Source organism: Bemisia tabaci, chromosome 7 (assembly GCF_918797505.1).
Source record: "Bemisia tabaci chromosome 7, PGI_BMITA_v3".
In the NCBI taxonomy this organism is placed as follows: Eukaryota; Metazoa; Arthropoda; class Insecta; order Hemiptera; family Aleyrodidae; genus Bemisia; species Bemisia tabaci.
Genome location: NC_092799.1, coordinates 17,127,021 through 17,150,282, shown reverse-complemented (window position 1 = coordinate 17,150,282; position 23,262 = coordinate 17,127,021). Strand labels below are relative to the sequence as shown.

The 23,262-nt window shown below is 43.3% G+C and overlaps 1 protein-coding gene across 4 annotated transcripts in view; it reads left to right on the top strand.

Annotated features, from left to right (window-relative positions):
• The window catches only part of cno (adherens junction formation factor afadin), a 289,893-nt gene that overhangs the window by 21,403 nt on the left and 245,228 nt on the right, over nt 1-23,262 (top strand). For all 4 annotated transcript variants that reach the window (XM_072302285.1, XM_072302284.1, XM_072302283.1 and 1 more), the window contains exon 2: nt 8,639-8,765. In XM_072302285.1, coding sequence (XP_072158386.1) covers nt 8,646-8,765 — 120 coding nt within the window. In that variant the 5' untranslated portion in view covers nt 8,639-8,645. The remainder of the gene's footprint in view (nt 1-8,638; nt 8,766-23,262) is intronic.

Genomic DNA, 23,262 nt, shown 5'->3' with positions numbered 1-23,262 from the left:
TTATTCACTAAAACCGTCTGTTTGTATTGTTCTGAATACACCTTTCATTCACGATTTAAGTATGAATAAGCGGAATGTTCAGAATTTCGCAGCAGTAGGATGATGAAAAAAACTCCAGACTCGTACACATTCAAAGTAAAATATGCGTTTAAACACGTTTTATTCGGGTGTCGGGTCAGAGAAGCAAACAGAGCCCCCTTTTCCCATCCCGACTGTTCTTCCCGTTCCCTCCCCTCTTGGTTCCCACCCCCTGCGACCCCATTTTCATAAAAATTCTGCTATCTGCCATCTCTGCTCCCTAGGGACGTTTCGCCTGCTTTTTGCGGCGATTTGAATACACGAGAGCGTAGTGGCTTGCGTTCGTGAATCGGACGAGAGCGGAGGTGGAAGGTTAAGCCACCCATCCACAGACAGCGGGTGACGCTCCCGGGTGCATCCATAGACAGCGGGTGACGCTACCGGGTGCATCCATAGACAGCGGGTGACGCTACCGGGTGCATCCATAGACAGCGGGTGACGCTACCGGGTGCATCCATAGACAGCGGGTGACGCTACCGGGTGTATCCGTAGCGGTAGTAAGCAAACATTGACGTATCGAACTAATTTCTGCTCAAATACTACTTTCACAAAAAATCCTTTGCAGAAATCGCTACGCTCTGAAGCGTACCTCACCTGTTTATTCCCGTAAAAAATCAAGTTTGTAAAACCTAAATTTAAAATAAGAGTTTGCAAACGTGAAAATTACTCGCTCGATTTCAGCAATGCCTTAAATGCAATAATTTGCGTTTGCATACCCTCAGCCAGGGTGGCGTTTCATGAAATATAAAAGCGTGTTTCGCGTTGAATCTTTAATGAAATCTTCTATGAAATTTCATAAATATGTACAGGAAAGACATACCTAGAAAGATATATTTTACATAGTAGGTGATTACCCTAGGCAACTACTAAAACGCTGCCGAAATTGTTTTAAATCATAGAATTCCTCGTTTCTATTGCTCATTTTTCCCATACGAGAAGAATAAAGTAAAATCCAGAGTTAAGAAAATAATGCGAATTTTTTGTATTAGGTATTTTTTTTCATAGTGCGGATTGCACACCCCGTCTCTGAAAGAATGTTCCTTATTCTTCAGGATTTTATAGCCTCGTGATATTTCATGAAAAACTTCATAAGAATTTTCAATCTTTTACAATGTTTCTTTCAATTCATCCCATCCTGCTCTCGGCTTTACTCTAGAGGATCACAAAGTAGATTTTGGGAAAAGACGGCTGGAATGGATTTTACAGCGTAATGGATCCTTATCTTGCCAAACAGTTGAAATCAGTTATTTAGCAACATTTATCGATACCTCAATGTTTATTTACTTCCGGTGTAGGTTGCAGATACAAGAACCGCCCCCGATCGCGCGAATCTGCACTCCGTAGGGCGATTTTGCGCGGCCGATTTCACGCATGGCGCTGCCTGTGGAAACGCGGCTTCGCGAAGGCGGAGGGACACGTGCACGTATTTACGCTAAAAGGAACTATGTGCATTGGGTTTGCGTTTAACATAGTTCCTTTTAGCATAAATACGTCCACGTGGGGACGTGGGGCGCGGATGAGCCGAAACTCCCAAGTAATGCGCCCTCCGTTTTACGATTGAAATGGGAAATATCTCTACGCACGCAACTTTTTTAATCATACTACGGCGTCAAGAGAGCTTTTATTCACAGAGCTGGGCGTATCGAAGAACAGAATGGAAGGCCCATCGGAGGAATGAGTGTTCTTTCGAGGGACGTGTCCTTTCGCGGACACCTTACGTTTTTCTTGAGGATATTTTTTCTTCCTCTTTGATAATTATTGGGTCTATTGCTAATCGCCGAAAAATTGGATGAATCTCGTTAACGTGTCTAATTAAGGCTCGCAGAGGTAATAGCACGTGTCAAAAAATTGAGGAATCTTAATGATCTTTTTTTCTTTTTCTTTTTTTTTTTTGAGAAAAGCGTAAGTCGATTGGCACGTTACAAAATTGCTGCGGTCAGTTCAGTTATTTTTCGATTGAACTCCTCGAAAAGTTTACTAAACTTTGCGGGTGCAAAGAATATTTTTTTATTTTATTTTCCGGAAAATCCGAGGGATTTTCATTTGTACATTATTTAGTGAGCTCTCGTAAAAAGACATCGATGGCTCAAGTAAAATAATATTTTCATCGCGATTGTTTAAAAATCTCCTGTAAAGGTAGCTCACTATTGTATTTACTTGAAATTATCCGTGAATATTTTGACGCGAACAAAAACAATTCGCAGAAAGTTTCACCATAAATTTGTGATAAGTTTTCTTTTGAAAAAATAATAAGAACGGACACGTGTAATTTCGCAATTCGAGGCACACATTTTTCGACTTGAGCCATCGATATCGTAAACCATCATAGATATTGAGTTAACCTGAATGAAAAATGTTTGTATTACTAAAAAGCTGAAAATCTGCAACAAATTGAAATACTCTTTTGCGACATTTTAGTGTATTATCCGAAGAAAACACACCATTTTTCCATTTCTTCGCTCGCGCAAGCAGAAAGTTCTTATTTCCGAGGCGAAGGAGTCGAGAAATGGTCCTTTTCTAACGAGGAATCTATGTTGGAGACTATCTGCCGCATTGCGATAGGGCTGTGTCGCGGTCAAGAACCAGGATAGAACCGTTGAACTATTGAGCCATTCCAAGGCCGTTACGACAAGAATGCTCATCCTTGCTCCAGATTGACTTGAGCGAGCTTGCGAGTGAGTCAGACGATAAGATTCATGACTGTATCCTATGAAGCCAATAATCTAGAAGCTAGAAGTCTGACTTTAAGACATTTTTTCACTTAGATTCAAAATCCCGACTTTTCAACCATACTTATTACTTGTATTTTCCTGCGTTTTAGATGATGACCCAATTGATGTTGCTCAGGTTCCTGAAATGATGCAAACGCTTAAGATTTACAGGGTTATCGGCGGTCTGGAAAATCAGGGAAAGTCAGAGAATTCGTAGGAAAAGTCGGGGAATTTCTTAAACATCCACTAATCACTGAAACATATCACTGATCCATCAACTGTTCGCTCTCTCTCTGGTCATTTTTAAGGATTGCCATCCTTTAACCAGCTACTGAGTGTCCTTTTCCATTATTGGATCTCCAAGCAAAGAAATTTTGTCCCAAGTTTAGCAAAAGTCAGCGTATTAAAAAAAGAAGTGGAAATTTTGTTTGGAGGTCAGGAAATTAGAAAATTTTGGAGTCAGGGAAAAGCGGAAATAGTCAGGGAATTTGAAAACGAAGAAATTATGGCAACCCTGGATTTCGGATATTTCGTGTGAGAAAGTTGGCTACCCTCTCGGGCCCCAAGGCTTCTATGAAACAACATGTCCATACTTTCCGTAACTAGGTAATTTAGGTGCTATGACCCTGCAGAGATCCATTCCTCTCGAGCGTTTTTTCTGCCGTCCCACTGTCACACGTTCGGGAACCTTGGGTAAACACAATCAACGATTTCAGCAACGTTCGCTAACGAGCCGTTTTTCCTGGACGCATGCCATTCGATGCGCGCCAACCTCTGCCGCGCCAAGTAAAAACGACGTATGATCTTTCGAATGTTGCCAAATTACCCCCCAAAAAACAGTCTTTTTTAATGAAAGTTACGAACATGTTTTGTTGAAATTTTCAGACTTTTTGGATCGAATCACGAACTTAATCCTCCGAAAAATCGGAAGAGAAATATTCCCAAATTTTCTGAAAATTCGTGATTTGTCGAAGGAAATTTGACAACGCCAGATGGCTCATACGGCGTTTCTCCTTTGCACGGCAGACCTTCCGTCCAGCGGCTAGGCGTAAATAATCAGCTATCGATGCTTTTCCATTTAAACCCTTCATAAAGAATCGATCAATAAGGTATACCGTAATAATCGATCCTTTTCCATAGGTTTAAATGGTAGATCAATCGATTAATCGCAGAGCACGACTCATCATTGCTCCCGTCACAGATCAGGCTCCCCGATCAGCGAACAGCGAATCGAACGACACCGACACCTCTCCCCCTCGGTTCCTTTATCAGAACCCCCCTCCCCCCACCCGTGGAGGTCCCTGGCCCCCTGTGCCCCCCTCGGAACCCCACCCCCTCCCTCGCTCCCGGTTCAATCAACGCACCGAGACCTTGTCAACCCGTCTCTAATTACTCATGTGGAATTTCAAAATGGGAGCGCGCAGAGGCGTTCCAACCGGGGAAAGTAAGTAAATACGGTCCGGGAGAAGGTTCATTCGACCCAGTCACATCATACACTCGGAGGAAAAATAACACAGACGTCTGGTAAGCTCTTAGATATGTGCTGAAATTTCAGCAAAGATGCTGATTTCATGACGCGGAAATAGGTGTGTGTTGATGTTTTTTTAAATAGGATATTACAGGGTTGCCACGGTCAGGGAAAACCGGGAATTGTCAGGGATTTTTGAAAAGTCAGAGAAAACGACGGAAGTGTCGGGGAAAAATTGCTTACTCACGTTTATCTGTTTTCTAGAATGGGTTCGACGTTTCAAACAGCAAATGCCTGGAAGCTATTTCGAATTATGTTTTTTCAACCTCCATGACGTGTGAAATACATCATCAATCTTAAGAGAATTTTACCAAAATGTGTCTTGGAAATGTCAGGGAACATCGCATGTACCATATATCCCCTCAAAGCACATGATTTTTGCAATGGACAAAAGAGATAAGTAATAGACTAAGTAACGGCAACCCACGAGAGACTCTTTAATTAGTTCAGCATTGCCTCCCTTATTCTAGAGGAATCGTCCATTTCAACCCATAGGATTGCTCCACACTCCGTATGTTTTCTTCGTATATTGCTTTTTCTATCAATTTCAAGAATCGGCCCGCAGGAATAAAGAATGATTCATGAGAATTTTTCCGGCAAATTCATATTCGGGTGAGAAATTCGGCAACATCCTGATGTTTTCCCGAACATGGCACTGTAACACAGCTGTAACTAGAATTCAATAGTGCCAGAGAAAGCTCTCGTCTCATTTTTCGCTCACGGCGAAATGCGTTTTTACGATGCAGCGGATTTGATTTAAGTCGCGATTGCGAAGAATGCGAGATCCGTGGGCGGACGAACGGATTGGAGGATCTCGATTTCAGACTGATCATGAATACAGATCGGCATTTTTTTCATAAAGCGGATATATTATGTTTCTTTTTTTCACGTTCTATTTTTAATCGTATCCGGAATGTTGAATGGAATTCAGGGTTGCCGCACTCAGGGGAAATCGGAAAGTGTCGCGGAATTATAATAAGTCAAGGAAAACCTGGAAATTTCAGGGAAAATAATGTAAATGTGAGGGGAAAATTGTTGAGTCACGTTTATTTGCTACCAAGAATGGGTTGGACGTTTCTAACAGTGGCGTGGCGTGAATGATCAATGTATATCAATCCTTTTCCATAGGCTTAGATGGCAGATCAATCGATAAATCGCAAAGCACGCCACGCCACTGGTTTCTAACTACAAATGCCTGAAAGCTGCTTCAAATTATGTTTTTCTAACCATCTGGTATATCTTGGGTAGCCAGGAAATTTTACAGAAGTGTGTCAGGGCAATTCGTCTTCCTATTTCTGTGGCAACCCTCATAATTTCTTGAACTGCAAAATATTTTCCGTGGTCAGTTTTTAGGGTTGCCATGTATCCATATCGCTGAGGGTGTTAATGAAAACATGAAGTATGACAGGAAGTCTAAAAGGTCGCAAATAGAAGTTTCGCACTTCGGCAAAGTGGAACCTTTCTAGGGGTGCACTTCGTGACCTCTTTCGGCGCTGCGACGATGGTCATAATGGACTCGAGCGGCTGCATCATTTGGACGTATTATGTTAAAAGGAACTATGTGCATTATGACGTGAGCCCCTCTATGCATGTATTCTTATGGATCTCAGGGTTCATGTTTTAATGCACATAGCTCCGTCCGGCAGAAATACGTCCATTTCTCTCGGACGTTGCCAAGTGTGATGTTCCATCCCAGCTCGGAAGAAGGTCGTTGCGATCCGAGCTCAGGAAAGATGAAGGGGCATTGTTCCCGGGTTTAGGTTCCGTCGCACAGTGAATCGAATTACTAGAGAGGTCGATCATGAAATTGTTGGTGAAAACCGCAACTTTTGATGTTTATTTCGTCACATTTTAAAGTTTTGGGGGTCCTACTGGAAGAGAATTTCGCGAGAAAACCGACGGAACCACTTGCAGAACCTCAGAGTTTTGTATAAACGGAGTTATAAGCGTTTAAAGTTTCCAAATTTTGTCCGACCTCTCTCACTGACTCGATCCACCGTGCGTCGGGGCATATTCAACAGGGGACACTCGAGGGAGAGGAGACGCTCGGCCGAGATGCCAGTGATAAAATGATCCGTTTGTGTTCACTTTTGTCTTACAAATTACCATCATCTACTCATGGCACTCCACTCCACTCGGATCCGTGGAGGGCTTTGAATGAAGACGACGCCCTGGCCTGGTCCCGCGACGCGACGTCAGGTGTTAGTCGCTCTTGCTCTTGCCCAACCCCGCTGCTCTCTCCGCTCCCCTCTGACCTTAGTTAACCCTGCGGGTCACCGCTGTTGCCACAGTGGATGTGGATAAGGACGGATTTAAGGAGCAACTAGAGTCCCTTTATACCCCAAGCCGAGACAAATCAATTCTGGTTGAGCTGAAAGTGGCCAAAAAAAAAAGAAAAAAGAAAAAAAAAATCGAATTCTGATTGGTTATTGGCTCTCGCTCATGCTGTCACAGAAGTTGAACTGTACTTTCGCTGTAGAACTTTCGGGAACGTTTCGATTATCAACCGATGATTCGATAATTTCTTCCGTTTGATCCCTTGTTTTCAAAAGTCTCCGTTAATCACACCTCGCACCTCGCTAGGAGCTTCGGGAAAGTCTGAAATCGTGAAGGGAATCTGGAAAATGCTTCCAGGAATGGGGACATTGACCGTTTCATGCATTAATGGAAACTTTCTATTCCACGGACCTTTTAATATATACTCTATGTATGTTTTTTTTTTCTTCTTGTAGCACCGGTTCTGTAGTTTACGGCCAATTTTTTTTTTTTGGGGGGGGGGGGGGGGGGCACAGTCGACTTGACATAAAGAGCATACGGAGCCGGGATTCAAACGATAATATTTCCGTCAAACATCAGTAGTGTTTTTACTGGAAAACGTTCACACAGTCACAGAAATGTTACAGTTTTTTCTTCCTCTGTAGGATGGCGAAAGAACTGTAGTGTTCTTATTTAATTATATTTTTTGTAATTTCAACGTTTTATTGTTCAACCCTCCAAGACTGTTCTTTTATATCACACATCTGATTGCATTGCTCCCCAATCGAAAGTAAATTTTTCTCACTGCGCAAAACTGTCTCACTTTTTGTCCTGTGATTAATGAATTTTTCCAGGGTATGGCTCCATCGCTCCATACCCTGCTGCCTATGAAGTGGTGTTTCAAAATAGGTCAAAACAATACACTCTGGCACCCCTCGAGCCGTCGTTGAACCTGTTGACTGTTGAGCGCGGTGGTATCCATTCGACTGCTCTCTAATTTATACAACACATAATGGATGGAAGATGAGACACCGAGGAATGAGGAAATCATCTTGGATTTCGCACCCCTTGTCAAGGAAAAAAAGAGCATCTTTTTGTTACTGTTCGCACCCTTTTCGTAATGATTCTTTGATAGGCGGAAGGCATGACTCCTTTTCAGACTGTCAAACAAGTTTCGATACCTTTTCTCGTCGCATAATTCATTCTTTCCGCGGTTGATCCCATCTTATGCTCCGTTAAATGGAGTGTCTGCGTCTCGACTCAACTTGCGCTCACCATTCATATCGATTTTTATCAATAAAAAATCAATTACGAATGATTCTTTCTAGAGATTCCCTTGAGACATTTTATTTTAACCTGCGGTTCATATGCTTGTTACATCATCTGAAAAGTAGAACCGAAATTGGAGGACTCTTGTTGATTGGGAAAAAAGAGGTAACTGGTAACACAAACGATCTATAATTTGATGGGAAAAATGTTAAGCCTTGACTTGTTTCGGAGAAAAATCTCGAAAAATATCGGGGTATTCGGCAGTTTTGGTATAGTAGAATAATAATCGTTGTCAAAAATTCTACGGTTCGACTGCTAACCGGGTTATCATCGAGTAGCAGGAGCAATTAGTAAATGGCAAAATTAAAGAAAAAAAAATATACGCGTCGCCTAGTATTTTTTTTAATATTTTATGAGAATATTACAAAATTTCTGCAGGATGCATGTACAATTAACCCTACAGGCACCAAAAATATTTTAATGAAGAGTTTAGTGAGTTATCTCACTAGACTATTTATCTGCTTTTTTTCTTTAATTAATCTTGCACTGAAAATAAAACTCCGGCCGTGGAAGTCGTACTTACGGGCTACACAGACGTATCGTCCGCGTTCCGGGCTCAAAGGCCGGAAGTTCCAGGTGTACCACCCGGAGTAATCGAAACTACGACTCCAGCACCCGGTAGTTTCGGCCTCTGAGCCCTGAACGGACGGTATGTCTATATAGCCCGTAGCTTTTTTTCTCAGTGTGCTTCAATGCAATTTGTACCTAATGTTGGCGTTATTTCTGTTTGTTTCAGGGGGAAAATGAACCCTGAAATGGCGATGGTGGCCCGGCGCAACGAGGAGGTTGAAACATTGCGCGGGGTCATCCAGCAATGGAACGCCAATAGATTGGACCTCTTCGAGCTTTCCGAACCAAATGAGGTAAGACTCGTTCACTCGTTTTACTTTTTCATTAGTTAACTCTCTTTATTCTTCATTCATAACTTCATACGTTCATAACCAACCATACGTACCCTGTTAAAAATTCCAGAGTGAAGTCCGGAATGCAGCCGAATCCGGAGTCTATTTTCATTTGGCTGCTTTTTCATCCGTCTCGTTATCCGTTACATTCTCTTACATTTTCCTTCCTATCCGCAATTCACCGATTTTCATCTCTTATTTCTGATCTTTTTGAGTGGTTGGGGGGGGGGGGGGGTGTGTTACATCACCATATTTTAGCTCAAATCAAACATTCTCTCTCGGATGATTTTCTTTTTTTGCGTTGAATATATCAAGAAAAGGCTACAAGGAATCAACCCCCCTATCCCTTTTTTAATATTTTTTTTAAATATTTTCTCCCGTTGCGCTCCCGCGCATTTCAGCGCCTTCGGCTTTATTCAATTTTATACGTACTGCAAACCACACCCTTCAATATTTTTTTGCGACGCATGAATCCGAAAAGTTAAATCCTCACGAAGAAAGAAAGTTATTGCAAAATCCTCCAACCCAACCTCTTTTCTACTATGCGTTCATCCATCCCTCTTATGGAGAAAAAGTTGTTTTACATTTTTTCTCTGTGAACCTTATCGACAGTGTTTCACCTTTCACCGCATCTTATTTTTTCTCAACTTATCCGAGTGTGCCTCTTTACCTGTTTATCAATGCTCACCGCATGCTTTAGCCGCGAATCAACATTTTTGCCCCTGACTGCGAGTTTTATGTGTTTACTTTCAGGATTTCCATGGTCTTGAGAATCTGAGAAGACCTTTATTATTACCCAGACCATGTTTTTATGAAAAATACGCGGGCTTTTGGCATCTTGTTTCATTGAATTGCACGCCAGCCCCTCTCGGTTGTGTCAACTTACTGATCTTATACTTCCCCCAGGCAGTTGAAAGTAGTAACTTCCTCGTTCTTTTAAAAATATTTCCTCTTTGATAATCATTGAGAAAATTTTAAGTATAGTGCACTTGCCTACGAACAGAACCTAGGAAATCCGTTACGCCCAGTGATGTCTCTTGAAAGTTGGCAACCTTGTTTTTTCTCCATTTGAATGCATGTAAAACCATCGATTCTTGGTCAGGCAGCTTGCTTCACCTGAAATCGATATTTCCAATGGATTTAAATGGAAGAAGTGTTGCCAACTTGCAAAATCGCCAGTGGTTACGCTGCGATAGCTATCAAATGACCACTAGATTCTCCACAAAAACGATTTTCAATGAAGTCGAGTTCGTAGAGGGCGGGCAAAACGCTCTCGAGGTTTTTAATGAGGAGCATCTATTTCGGAAAAAGATGCCAAAAGTTGAGTCTGTCAAAAAGTACCATCTAAAACGGACCGTAAGAAATGTAGTTCTGAAATAGAATTAGGGATAACACCCCCTTTCGCTGTTGGTACATTTAGCTTCGGAGAGCCCTTGAGTTGGTGGATTCTGGGTGCCAAGGGTGTTGCGCCGCGCCGCGCCGTATCGCACCCAAAATAAAGGAGCATCCCTGCTTATTTCCTAGAAATCTGTCTGCCCTCGCCCTCATCCCTCCTGATGTTGTCACATCGATGTTTCTTTTTCTTTCTTTTATTCTGAGTTCCCGTTCTATTTCCATTATTTTAAAACAGTTCCTCCTGTTTCTCCGTTGCGAATTTTTCGTATTGAGGGTTTCAATTGATCCGTGCCAAGAATCAGAAACTTTCATTTTAAATATCAAGAAAATCCAAAATGAAATTTTAGTAGGCACCCTAGTTGCAGACCCTTTTACCGAAGATGTCCGATCATCTTACTTATAATGGACCACTAGACAAGGTACGAATATATGTATTCCGATACATGTCTCTTAGTCAGAATTTCACGTAACATACGATTCTCGCATTGAAAATTCCTGGAATCAACTCCTGATTAAGATATTAACGTTTTTATTCTACATTGGTAATGGTAAATTTGAATTGCCCTGTCACAAGAAACTCAATACTCCACGTGAGTCAAATCGCGCAATACAACGGTTTTTGCTGGCGTCTCAATCGAACATTGTTTCTTTCCCACCTTTTATTGTTCAAAGTGTAAACAATTTGCTATAGCTGAGCCAAAGCATCAAAATTGAGATTGCCATATTTTCGTATCGCAGAGACTGCCACAGTAACGTTTAGTTTGTGATCTGACGTACGGCGACCATTCTGTCTTTATGAGCGGGAGGCTTAAATTCACGCGTCAAGAAACGTTTAATATCTTGGTTAGAAGTCAATTTCAGTAATTTTCGTCGCACGAATCGTGCTCTACGTTGAATTTTGGCCTAGAAACACATGGATTGCATTTTGCAAGAAGGAACCAAGAGCATTCCAGTGTTGCTAGGATTGTGCAACTTACATTCTTTGCATTAAATTGCTGAAATCATGAAAAAAATTAAATTTATAAAGGTGATTTTTGTCTTGAATTCATAGTTTATCGGGAGTACAGAAAAAACGTGTTTAGATGATCAGTTTATATTTACAAGGTGAAACAAGTCCCAATCTTAGCAACATTGGAATACTCTTGGTTCCTTTTTGCAAAATGAAATCCATATATCTGTATGCTTAACTTCGCACCTTGTCTAGTGGTCCAATTGGTCCATTGACCACCAGCTGTTCAATTTGGCAACGCTCGCCTGGCTTCCAGATTTTTGGCAACTTATTTTCACCGCAAGCGCGGGAGCATCCCGGCGTGACCGTCTCCCTCGGATGCACCAAGCAGGGCCCCGAAGGTGGGTCCCTCCACCGGAGGGTCGGCTCGAGAGTTGTTAACCGTGTGAAAAATGACTTGAGGGTGACCCACGACGCCCTCCTCCCCCTCGGCCCAACGCATCTTCCTCATCGTCCGAACAGCTTATTTTCTAAAGGCCCCCGGCCTCGAGCCTTCGTTTCGCGTGTCCATCGCGGTTTCCAGAGCTCAAGAGTGTTGGAGGACCCTTTCGAGAATAGTCAAATCATTTCTTTCGGTTTCGGTCCGAGGTTTCGTCAGGCGCTGTCGTGGGCATCCGTATTCACGCGCCAAACCATTCTCCACCCCGCGCCTCTATTTAGCGCCGTATCGGTCCCCTCTTTTATTTAACAGCTGTGATTGTAGCTTTTACCTCATGTTGAATATCGTAATCTTTCGGTATCTTGATCTCTGTCTTTGATACCACCCTATCCTTCATCGTTCAAGGAACTTGGACAGGGTGTCTACTAGTCCGGAATTTCTGGAAAGTCCGGAAATAGTACTGATTTTTTAAGGGCGGTCCGGAAATACTAAAAAAGTGCGGAAATTATGCCAGAAGGTCGGGAATTTTACTCATTTTTGGGCATTTTTGTCGCAATTTGAGCGAGAAATTCAAAATTTTGAAATTTTTTGAATTTCGTCCATTAGAGGTACTGAAAAAGCACTGAATTTTCTGTTGAGGAGGTACTAAATTTCTTGGGAATGTACTAAAAAATTACTGTAAAAGTACCGATTTTCGGTCAGTCTGTTTTAGTAAACACCCTGTTGGAAGATCAGAATAGTTAGCCGGCGGATATTCATCAGCCTCCCTCAAACACTAACTTTCCTATTTAATCTGCAACGCCGAAAGCCTTCTTTTCGTTTCGAAACAGAACTTTTTTCTTCTTCTGGTTGAAGGAACGTAACTCAATTCGAAGGTTGCCAAATTGACTCGTACAGTTAATTTATTTTACATAAATGTACCTTTACAATCTTTCAGCCTTACCCATGAAATCCGAGGAAAAATCAGTGAACTTTTCCGTTAGAAATCTCTAAGATTCTGCTGGCAAAAATGAAATTTACAAGGGGAAGTTCGGCAGTTGTTTGATTCAATTTTGCTACTTTGGAATGGAGTTACGTTCCGTCGTTCGGGAAGCGACGAATTCACGGCAAAGACAGACTGATATGCTTAAAGTGATTCCTTTTTGAGCGTCATCGGTTTAATGTAAATTAAATTAACTTCCCGACAAAGCCGGATTCAAAATTCGTTTAAAATGCTTATTTGTCTCTCCTTTGTCGTCTCGGAACTGCTTTTCCCCTTCTTTTTTCGGAGTATAGCTAGTTTCGAAACAGACCTGTCAATCATCAGGTGTTCAAAGGGGTAGGTCTCGCGGAACACAAAACCTCCATCGGGATTGAATAAACAATCGAAAAATAAAGGGTCACACACCGATTGCGATCATGTAGGCGCGCGGCGCGGTCGAGGGCAAGGTCGTGGGAACAGGGAAACAGGTGGCGAACGCGCCGGTGACGTCACTGTGGTCCCTTCCCGGGTTCCCGGTCCAGCTACTAGGGTCGTAACATTTAATCGCAATATCAAGGCGCGCTCAATTCGAGTCTACCTGCATATTAATGCTCTACGCATGAAGTAGTGCAGATCGCCAATTTATTCGCATTGCGCTGCGCTCACCTAGCGGAACCTGTTCCTGCCGCGCTGAGGGAAAACAGCGCATGAGACCTCAGACGTTGCCGTATTTCCTTGGATGAGAAACGAATTTAGTTGGGATAAATGTGAATATTTGTCTTTAAATTTTTCAGACGCGTTTATTCGCAGTTTAATTTTGAATATCTGAAAATTTCAACGGAAAATGTGCATGACTTTCTTCCTTAACACTTGTTTGATCCGGGGAAATTTGGCAACTCTCGAATGGTCATACGGCGTTCTTCCTCGGCACGGCAGTGTTCATCAGAGTCGGAGCGGAGCAGAATGCCACGGGAAAACGCTGTATGAACACTCAGACGTTGCCGAATGTCTACTCAAGAAAATAGAATTTTCTTCGAAATTGATGCGTATTTTTTGGCTGATTTTTGCGTTGAACTTTAATCACGATTCGACCTGACGTGCACGAAAATTTCGATAAAAATATTCGAAGCTTTTTTCTGTGGAATAAATATTTAGTCGGGAGCGATTTGGCAACGTCTGAATGTTCTTACCGCGTTTTTCCGGAAAGAGTGCGGCGGAAGAGTGGAAAGGTATTGCCAGTCTTGACATTTCCTTTCCCACCCCGGTTTCAATTTTTTTCCTTTTTTTCTTTTAATTCTTTTCTTTTTCCTCTCTTCGTTATTAATTTCACGGGAATCGGCTCTTGATAGCTCTCATCAGTTCGCACTTCTGGTCGGCCTCCCCTGCTGGCATTTATTTGGCCTCCGGTCAAAGAACGATCTCCAGAACCTGGAAAAAAAGGGATTTATCAGGGGACGAAATATATATTGCACGATCGGGGAACACGTTTGGGAATTGGTGATCAACAGTGGGGAGGCGTGAATGATCGATTATCGATATTTCTCCAGTTGAAGCTATGATCAAGAATTGATCATGTAGGTGTTCGTTGCGAACACCCTTTTTATCGATCCTTTTTCATAGGTTTAAAGGGCAGATCGATCGATATATCGCGAATCATGCCACTCCACTGGTGATGAGATCCGGGAACTTCGTCTCTTCCAGTGGCGTGGCGTACTTTGCGATATATCCATTGATCTGCCATTTAAACCTATGGGAAAGGATCGATTAACAGGATGTTCGCAACGGGCACCTTAATATCGGTTCTTTACCATAGCTACCAATGGGGAAATAGCTATAGTCGATCATTCAAATTCCAGAGAAATCAGTGGCTTCAAAGCCCTTGTCTGACCCGGTGCCATGGCAAAATAAAAAGCGGGGGTGTGAGAGAGCTTTCAGTAGCACTAGAAATAGAATCAGTAGCGTCTGAAAGAGAATATGCTGAGGTTCGGATGAGCCCCCCACACACAAAAACAATATTGTTTCGGAGTTGATCATAAATTGGACTTGTTCCTTTTCAGAAACAACCGATTCGCACGGTGAAAAGGCAAAGGGAAAAAGATCGGAAATACGCCTCATTACAGAGACTTGTTGCGAGAGTCAAGAGCACTCGTGGTAATGCAACGCAACGAAAACAAATTGAAATGTTCGATCGACTCACGGCTTGTTATTTCGAAGTGCTCCACGTCGAAAACCTAACAAGTCTATTTTCGGACGAGCCGTGAACTGTTTTAGAGCCTTCGTATTCCGGGGCTCATCGTATCATTCAACACGCGCACCGATTGAAGTATCGAGGAAGCGGAGGACCCTTGCACTGCCGTACGTCGTATGAGCCCTTCAACGTTGCCAATTTTCCTTCGATCAAACCCGAATCTACTGGGTAAATTCTGAATATTTTTCCTCCAATTTTTTAGACGATTTTGTTCGCAATTTAATCTGTGATGTCTAAAAATTTCAAAGTTAAATATTTGTAACTTATATCAAAGATAAATATTTTACTGGAGGCGGTTTGGCAATGTTTAAAGGTTCTTACGGTGTTTTTCCTCGGGACGGCAGTCTATGAGGGCGCTCCCCTCGCATCATATCCGAAAGCTTAACAGTCTGGGCGTGTTATCGGGATATGATCTAGATTAACGCGCTAAGTGCGGAAGAATCGAGCCCTTCCTGGACCCCTATCGATCCGGGTTCCGATTGAGAGAGGACATTGTGCGCGTTTGTGTCGCGTCGCGTCGTCCCCGGACCCTCCGGGCCGCACTGCCGCAGTCCCCCCGGGCCGCCTTTGGGAGCCGCGTCGAGCATTGAGAAGCTCTTGGAGTGGCTCTTGTGAGCGGGCTTATTTATTTTAATCTCATTATCCGCGCCGCGACGCTAGCGACGTTACGCAAGCCAACCTTGAGATCCTAGCCGCGGAAAGGTTGCCAAGCCGGCGCCGACGTCCACCCGTCGAGAAAATTGGTTCATGTGCACGCTGGGAAAATGCAGAGTCCCTTTATACTGAGAGTCAAGACAATGTGAATCCATTTCTGATTGGTTACCGTATTTTAGGCCTCCACAGTGTCACAAACGGGAATAAAGATTACATTTTCACCAATTGCAAAGATTATAATCTGGAATGGACCGAGGAATTACGGGTTCGACAAGTAACAAACGGTTTGAGAGAGGGAACAGAGAAAGATTACGAAAAGCTGCCAATTCGTGTAATCTTTATTCCCGTTTGTGACTCCATGAGGGGGTTTGTCTTGACTCTCAGTACAAGGGGACTCCAAGAAAATGTTGAATCGAAACCCGATAAGCGATATCGGGTGGCGTTTTAATCGTCCGACTGCTTCTCGTATTTGCAGGGTGATAGGCTTGGTTATCGAAAACAGGGTTGTCACAGTCAGGGGATGCTGGGGAAACCGGGAAATGTCAGGGAATTTTATAAAGTTAGGGATAATGACGGAAAAGTGGTTCATGCACGGAGAAAAAAACTATGTGCATGGGACCCGAAGTTGAGGTCACATGGATCTCTGAAGTTTTTTGATCACGTATCCGAAAACTTGAGGTCGAGCTGCCGAAGTTCAGGTCAGACATCGAGGTACTTCGGTATGTATCGGAGTACTTCAGATGTGTGACCCGAACCCTTCGGTATACATCGAAGTACTTCAGATGTCTGACTCGAACTTCGGCAGCTGGACCTCAAGTTTTTAGATACGTGGTCCGAAAACTTCAGAGATCCGTATGACCTCAACTTCGGGTCCCACGCACGAAGTTTTTTTCTCCGTGTGTGCACGCTGGAAAAATGAAGAATCGAAACCTGATAAGGATAATGACGGAAATGTCAGGGATAATGACGGAAATGTCAGGGATAATGACGGAAATGTCAGGGATAATGACGGAAATGTCAGGGATAATGACGGAAATGTCAGGGATAATGACGGAAATGTCAGGGATAATGACGAAAGTGACAGAGAAAAATCGTATCAGGGTTGCTTCGGTCAAAGAAAAATCGGGAACTGTCGAGGAATTTTTAAACGTTAGGGAACTTCTGCAATAGTTGGGGAAAAAGCATTAAGTCACCTTTATTTCTTTCTAGAACGTGTTTGAAGTTTCGAAAAACAAGTTTTGCCTGAGAACTATTTCTCATTATGTCTTTTAAATTATCTAGCATATCTTCCACTGTTAAAGAATTCCCCCAAAGTGTGTCAAGAAAATCAGGAAAATGTTAGGGGAATTCATGTTCTGTGTCCTGTGGCAACCCTGTGTCGAGGTAAGTGTTGAGTGCACGCTGAGGAATTGGAGAGTGGAAATTCGAAACTTGGCGAGCGCCGTAAGGTGTCGCTGAAATTATGCAACTTTCTCTCCTGTATTCACAGGGTGACAAGTCATTGAAGTCAGGGATTTTTCAATACTGTAATCGCGCTAGTTCGATTTTGCTAAAGGCGATCCATCTATTTTTCGAAAAATTTGCGTCGCGCACTAATTTCAGCACACTGGGGGAAAAAAACACATTGAATCTAGAGTCCAGACTCTTGAAAACATTGACAAGAAAAAATACGCTTGATTCAATCGGATTTTTGCTTGAATCGAAACGAAATCCGCTTAAATTAAGAGGCTTGGTTCTTGATTTAAGCTAGATTCTGATTGAATCAAGAGTACTTTTTCTTGTCGATGTTTTTAAGAGTCTGGACTCTAGATCAAATGTGTTCTTTTTTCCAGTACACTATGTAACGCAACCCCGGACTAGACTACCCCTTCCATCCGTAAAACGCACCCTTAATGCAGGCTTAAACCCCCACCAGCATCAGCGTCACGTATTTCATGAACGGTCCCTGTCGTTTTCGAGCTCACCGGTTCTACAACTAACGCAATCACGCCAGGATGCGTCGTTGGCGTGAAAAAATAAAGGCTCGACGCCCGAGGGCCTTTCCTCGGCCATAATATAAAAACAACTTCTGGATCTGGTGGAGTTAATAATAATTACGGTTTCATTCTGAGCTCCAGATAAGATTGGGTGCCGCGGTGGCACCTATTACGGTACTCGGGTTTCCTCGCCTCGTAGAACGGGGTAGCCGCGGAGCGCTCCGAGCCGAAACCGCGCAACTCCCCCCGGAAACCCCCGGGAGATAAGCGGTTTGGCCCGGGAGCAGGAGCACCTGTGTGAGTCACGTAATTTCTAATTACTCGGGGCACTGGCACTCGGCCTCCGATCGGCTCCCGGCAAGGTTGTAGGACCCGGAACGCGGTCGCCGTGTGTAAAAACGTCGTATGAGCCCTCACATGTTGCCAAATTGCCTTTCGTAAAACATGAATTTTCTGCGAAACATCCAAATCTTTTTCTTCCAATTTTTCACAGAATAGTATGTATGAATCAATCTTTAGTGTCTGAAAATTTGGAGGGAAAATTTGTTTGATATCTCTCAAAATTGTTGTTTCATCAATGGACGTCGGCAACATTCAAGTGCTCATACGACGGTTTTTTCCAAGCCCGGGAGAACGCATTGTCAGCAGCGAACATGACGCTCCAACTGGAGCAAAATTGTGTTCCCATTAAGAGACGCCTCTGGATTTTAGTAGTCGAGGTAGTAGATAGTTCTATATCGCAGGAAATTGAAGGCCGTGGTCCAGGAATCCGTTTGCACTCTGAGTGTGAGCAAGATTGGGTTCTCCAAGGAAGGAAAATAGCTTCCCTTACAGAGCAGTGTCTGGTTGCACCGAAGGAAATATTTGTTGCGATATGGTGGCGATCAGTTCCATCACTCAACGGTGCAATTCTGGTTGAACCTCAAGATCCCGTATATCCCTTGATTTTTTAGCTTTCAGGGTCCAATTTATTGCGGCAAAAGTGGTACCAGTAACCGACATTTGAATTTTTGGAAGGCCAGGTCCTTTTCACAGATCCGAACACCGATATGTCCAATACACGGACCATCGATAGGTCCAATACACGGAACACCGATACGTCCAATACACGGACCACTGACACGTCCAATATACGGATCATCGATACGTCCAATACACGGACCACTGATGCGTCCAATATACGGATCATCCATACGTCCAATACACGGACCACTGACACGTCCAATATACGGATCATCCATACGTCCAATACACGGACCACTGATGCGTCCAATATACGGATCATCCATACGTCCAATACACGGACCACTGATGCGTCCAATACACGGACCACCGATACGTCCAATACACGGACCACCACTCCGGCGCTCACCGGCTGTGTGACCCACCGCACTCGTCGAAGGAAAGCGCGGAAGCAGTGGTGGCAAGGAATACAACGTTCGATCTGGCAAAAAAGCGGCTCCTGTCATTAAACTCATGGTAGTTAAACAAGGTTCGACGTGGGTAAGTGGACGTTGCGCGCCACTGCGTCAGCCACTCGGCCCGAGTCGGTGCCCGAGCCGCGCCGCGCAGCGCTGCTGTGCCGATGGAAAACGCCGTATGAAACTTCAGACGTTGCCAAATTTCCCTCAATAAATCGCGACTTCATCGGGAAAGACTCCAGTATTTTTATTCAAATTTTTCCGAAAATTTCGCTATCCACCTACTCCAAAACGTATGAAAATTTCAAGGGAAAATTTGCATGACTTAGAAAATTTCAAGAGAAAATTTGCATGATTTTCCTCCTAAGTAATTTTTTCAACCGGGGAAATTTGGCAACGTCTCAAGGTGCATACGGCGTTTTTCCGTAGCACGGCAATGCGTCACTGCCACTGCAGCCCGCTCCCGCGCCGCAAGTGCCGCAACGCAACGCGGATCCGTTCGCGGTGTCCGGCTGCGCTACGGACTACGGGTTTACGGACGCCCGGCCGATCGCCCCGCGCGGCACCCATCCGCTATTCTTTGTCGTCTAACTTGTCAATCGTCTTAAAGTCCTCATCGAAATCTACATGGGGGAAAATGATGGACTAACTGAAGGGTCTCTCGTGGGTTGCGGTACCGTTAGTTAGTCTATTACCGACTCTTCTGTTCATTGCAACCACCCGCTCCCACCAATATGATAAACGTATGAAGTTTAACTGAACTCGGATTCTGCTTATAACGAAGTTTGTCTTGTTTATTTCATTCCCCATTAAAATTTACGATACTAGAAAATGTAAAAGAAAATCAAAGATTACAGAGCTAAATAATATTTTCAAAATATCAATGTGGTTGATTTTTAGTTACGTAAAGAAAATCAAACACGCTATCTGGACTGCCTTGAAAATTGTAGGCAAAGTTGCGATGTGAGTAACCTCCATCCTCCCCTCCATCTTAATTTGTCTGCTTCCTCTGCACTCTCAATCAGAAAACGCTGCAGTGGGGCCATTTAAGTGAGGATTTTAGAAATGGTCTGAGTGCACACATGTTCTCTTCCAACAAAGTAGGCTGAGAATTCAACCAGTCATCTGTGGATTCCTCGTTCATTCGAAATCAATGCGACGATTGATTACATGCGACAGACACAATGGCGAACACGTTTCAAACATTCATGTACCGACGTACAAAAATCCTATGCATACAAATCGTGTTGAACACACCGAATCATCTGCTGACCAAACAATGGCCTATACCTGGTATGCTACACGTACGTGTGAGGAATGACGGATTCCAACGACAGACCGGACACCTCTGTTGTGATAGCGAAGAGAGCAGTAAGTGCATTTCTGTATGAGTCATGGTTAGTACATGCATTTATGTGTCTCGAGGCTCATCCCAGCAAGCGCTTACTTACTGCTCTCTTCGCTATCACGGCAGACCTGGAAAGCCGCTTCATACCATCCATGGACGTTGCGTTCTTTGCGATATATCGACTGATCTGCTATTAAACCTACGGGGAAAGATCGATTAACAGGGTGTTCGCAACGAATACCTTGATAATCCATCATCTACCATAGCGTCAAATTGGGAAATATCGAAAATCGATTCATCACGCCTCGCCATTGAAACATCGATTCTCGAAAGATGGATACTCGCTTCGATATGATGACAGATTCTCATGTCCTATCTCTAGAGTACTTTTTACAATCTGATAAGTTATTAATTTCAATAATATAAAAAATTTAATAAAATGTGAAGGAAACTCGAATTTCGAAAATTTGACAGTTAGACTCTTTCTGTCTGAAGCATTCTATTACCTCTGCCGGAAAGTTGAGCAATGACACCTGGCCAGTCAGTGCTTCACCTACTAGTCCATTCTCTTTCATTGTTTCATCATCGACAGTCGACACTACAGAAATGAAAAGCAGAATGATCTAAGTCTTGTATGAATAATCCGAGACGGGGCTGCGCTGCGCTGGTCTGCAGAGTTGTACCGTTGAATTTGCAAAGTCATCAAAAGGTGTAGTGAGAAAAAAATGACGTAATTGAACGTTTGCTTTGTTCGGGATCATCTGTTGAGCCTTCCATTCTTTGAATTTGGCGCTTCTTTTTTTTTCTTTCTCTGTGTTCCGTTGTTTTCGTTTCCTCATCCCCTCTGCATGACCGAATATGGACGCAACCCAAGCGCAGACACGATCGCACTTTTTCGATGCGGTTTCGACGCCGGATTGCTGCTCTCGTCCGACAATGAGTCACCCGTTTTCTGGATACTTTCGTATTATTTTCAGATTTTGCTGACCACTGACGTGATTTGTTCGGTTTTCGGAACTCTGTAAGTTTTTGGTCGTAAAAACAGCTCACTCGTTTTCCCCACTCCCTAGTTCGTCATGTATTTTATCGCTTCCAGAATAGCGTCACTCGAAACGTAAGTCGTAACGAGAGATATTCTATGATTGGGCAAGATAATTTTAACTCACGGTCGCTTTGTTCAGGTGCTACGTGTCCTACAACAATTAATTGGATTGCATTTTGCAAAAAGGAACCACTAGCATTGCAATGATACTACGATTGTGCAACTTCATCTTTTGCAATAAAATTGCGGAAATCGTGAAAAACTATGAAATTTAGATGGTAATTTTTGTCTTAAATTTACAGTTTTTAGCGAGTAAAATAGAAACTATCAATGGATAATCGGGTTTTTCCTCCAAGACAAAAGAAGTTGCACAATCTTAGCACTATTGCAATGCTAGTGGTTCCTTTTTGCAAAATGCAATCCAATTGTAGCTTTGTCACATTGCAGATCCTGAGTTGAGTCATCTAAGAAATGACGGGGAGATGCGGTTTATTCGATGCATTTACTCGATATGCGTTGTTGTGAGCAACGGGAAACTGGTGTTACTAGCCGAAAACGCCTTCAGTTTCGTGTGATACTTCACCGCTCACACCGGAGTTAAAATATTTGTATGACAAATAATCAGCGCCCAGTGGAGATTCTTAAAAATTGGCAACAATGCCTATACTCTACTCTATTCAAATGTATGTGAAACAATCGATTGTTTGTGGGGCAGTTTGTCTCTTTCAAAATTGATATTTTAAATGGATTTAAATCGAAGAAAAGCAGTGTTGCCAACTTGCCAAATCGCCACCAAGTGCGGCAGCGAGCTGGGGCGGACTACGATTGTCAAATATTTGAAGACGTCATACAAATTTGACGAACATTCCAAAGCCGGGACCACTTTCATTGGCTCCTCTCCATTGATGTTGCGGCCTCCTTCTTCGGTTATACCCTGCCGCGTTAAGGAAGAAACTCCGTATGGCATTTTAGACGTTGCCAAATCTTCTCAGTTAAAATACACATGTTCAGAAAAACTTGCGAATAGTTTCTTGTCATTTTTTCTAGACTCTACCTTCCAATTTTATCTAAATCATCCAACAATTTCAATGAAAAATCCGCAAAACTTTTCTCAAAAATGAATCCAGGTCCGGAAACTTCGGAAATAATACCGATTTTTTAAGGGCAGTCCGGAAGTACTGAAAAAGTGCGGAAATTCCAAAAGAAGGTCCGGATTTTTTTTCACTTTTTGTCATTTTTGTCGCTATTTGAGCGAGAAATTGAAATTTTGCGAATTTCGTCAATCGGAGGTACTGAAAAAGTACTGAATTTTTCTGTTGAGGAGGTCCGGAATTTCTTGGGAATGTACTGAAAAAGCACTAAAGAAGTATTGATTTCTGGTCAGTCTGTTTTCGTAGACACCCTGTAATGGGGTCAATTTGGCAACGCTCGAATGTTGATAGTACGACGTTCTTTCTTAGTACGGTGGTGCGTCTCGGCAGTCCCCAAACTCGGTGATGGATTCGCACCGTAACCCTGATGGATTCGCAATTACTTAAGGGGGTATCCCAGTTTCTACGTGAGCCCTGTGCTGCGTTTACCTTTATACTTTTCGGGGCTCATGTGGAAATGGAGATACGGCCTCGGGGAGCGACGAATCGTGCGCCGCGGTCGCCGCGCTGCGCCAGCTCTGACTTTCGTTTCGCTTTGTCCTCCGAACCCGTCACAATCAGTCAATAATTCATGGCGTTTTCTGCGCGGGGCGGGGAGCAACTTTCGTTTTTTCGCCAGAACCGAACCGAACCGCGTGCGGCCAAAAGTGTTCCCGCGTAGAAAGTTGTCCGCGCCGACTCATGCGGTCCATGCGCATCCGTGGCGTGGCGTGAACTGCGATATATCGATTGTTATGCCAATTAAACCTATGAAAAAAGATCGATTATCAGGGTGTTCGCAGCGGACACCTTAGTAATCGATTTTTTACCATAGTTTCAAATGGCGAGATATCGATAATCGAGTATTCACGCCACGTCACTGATGCGCATCTCA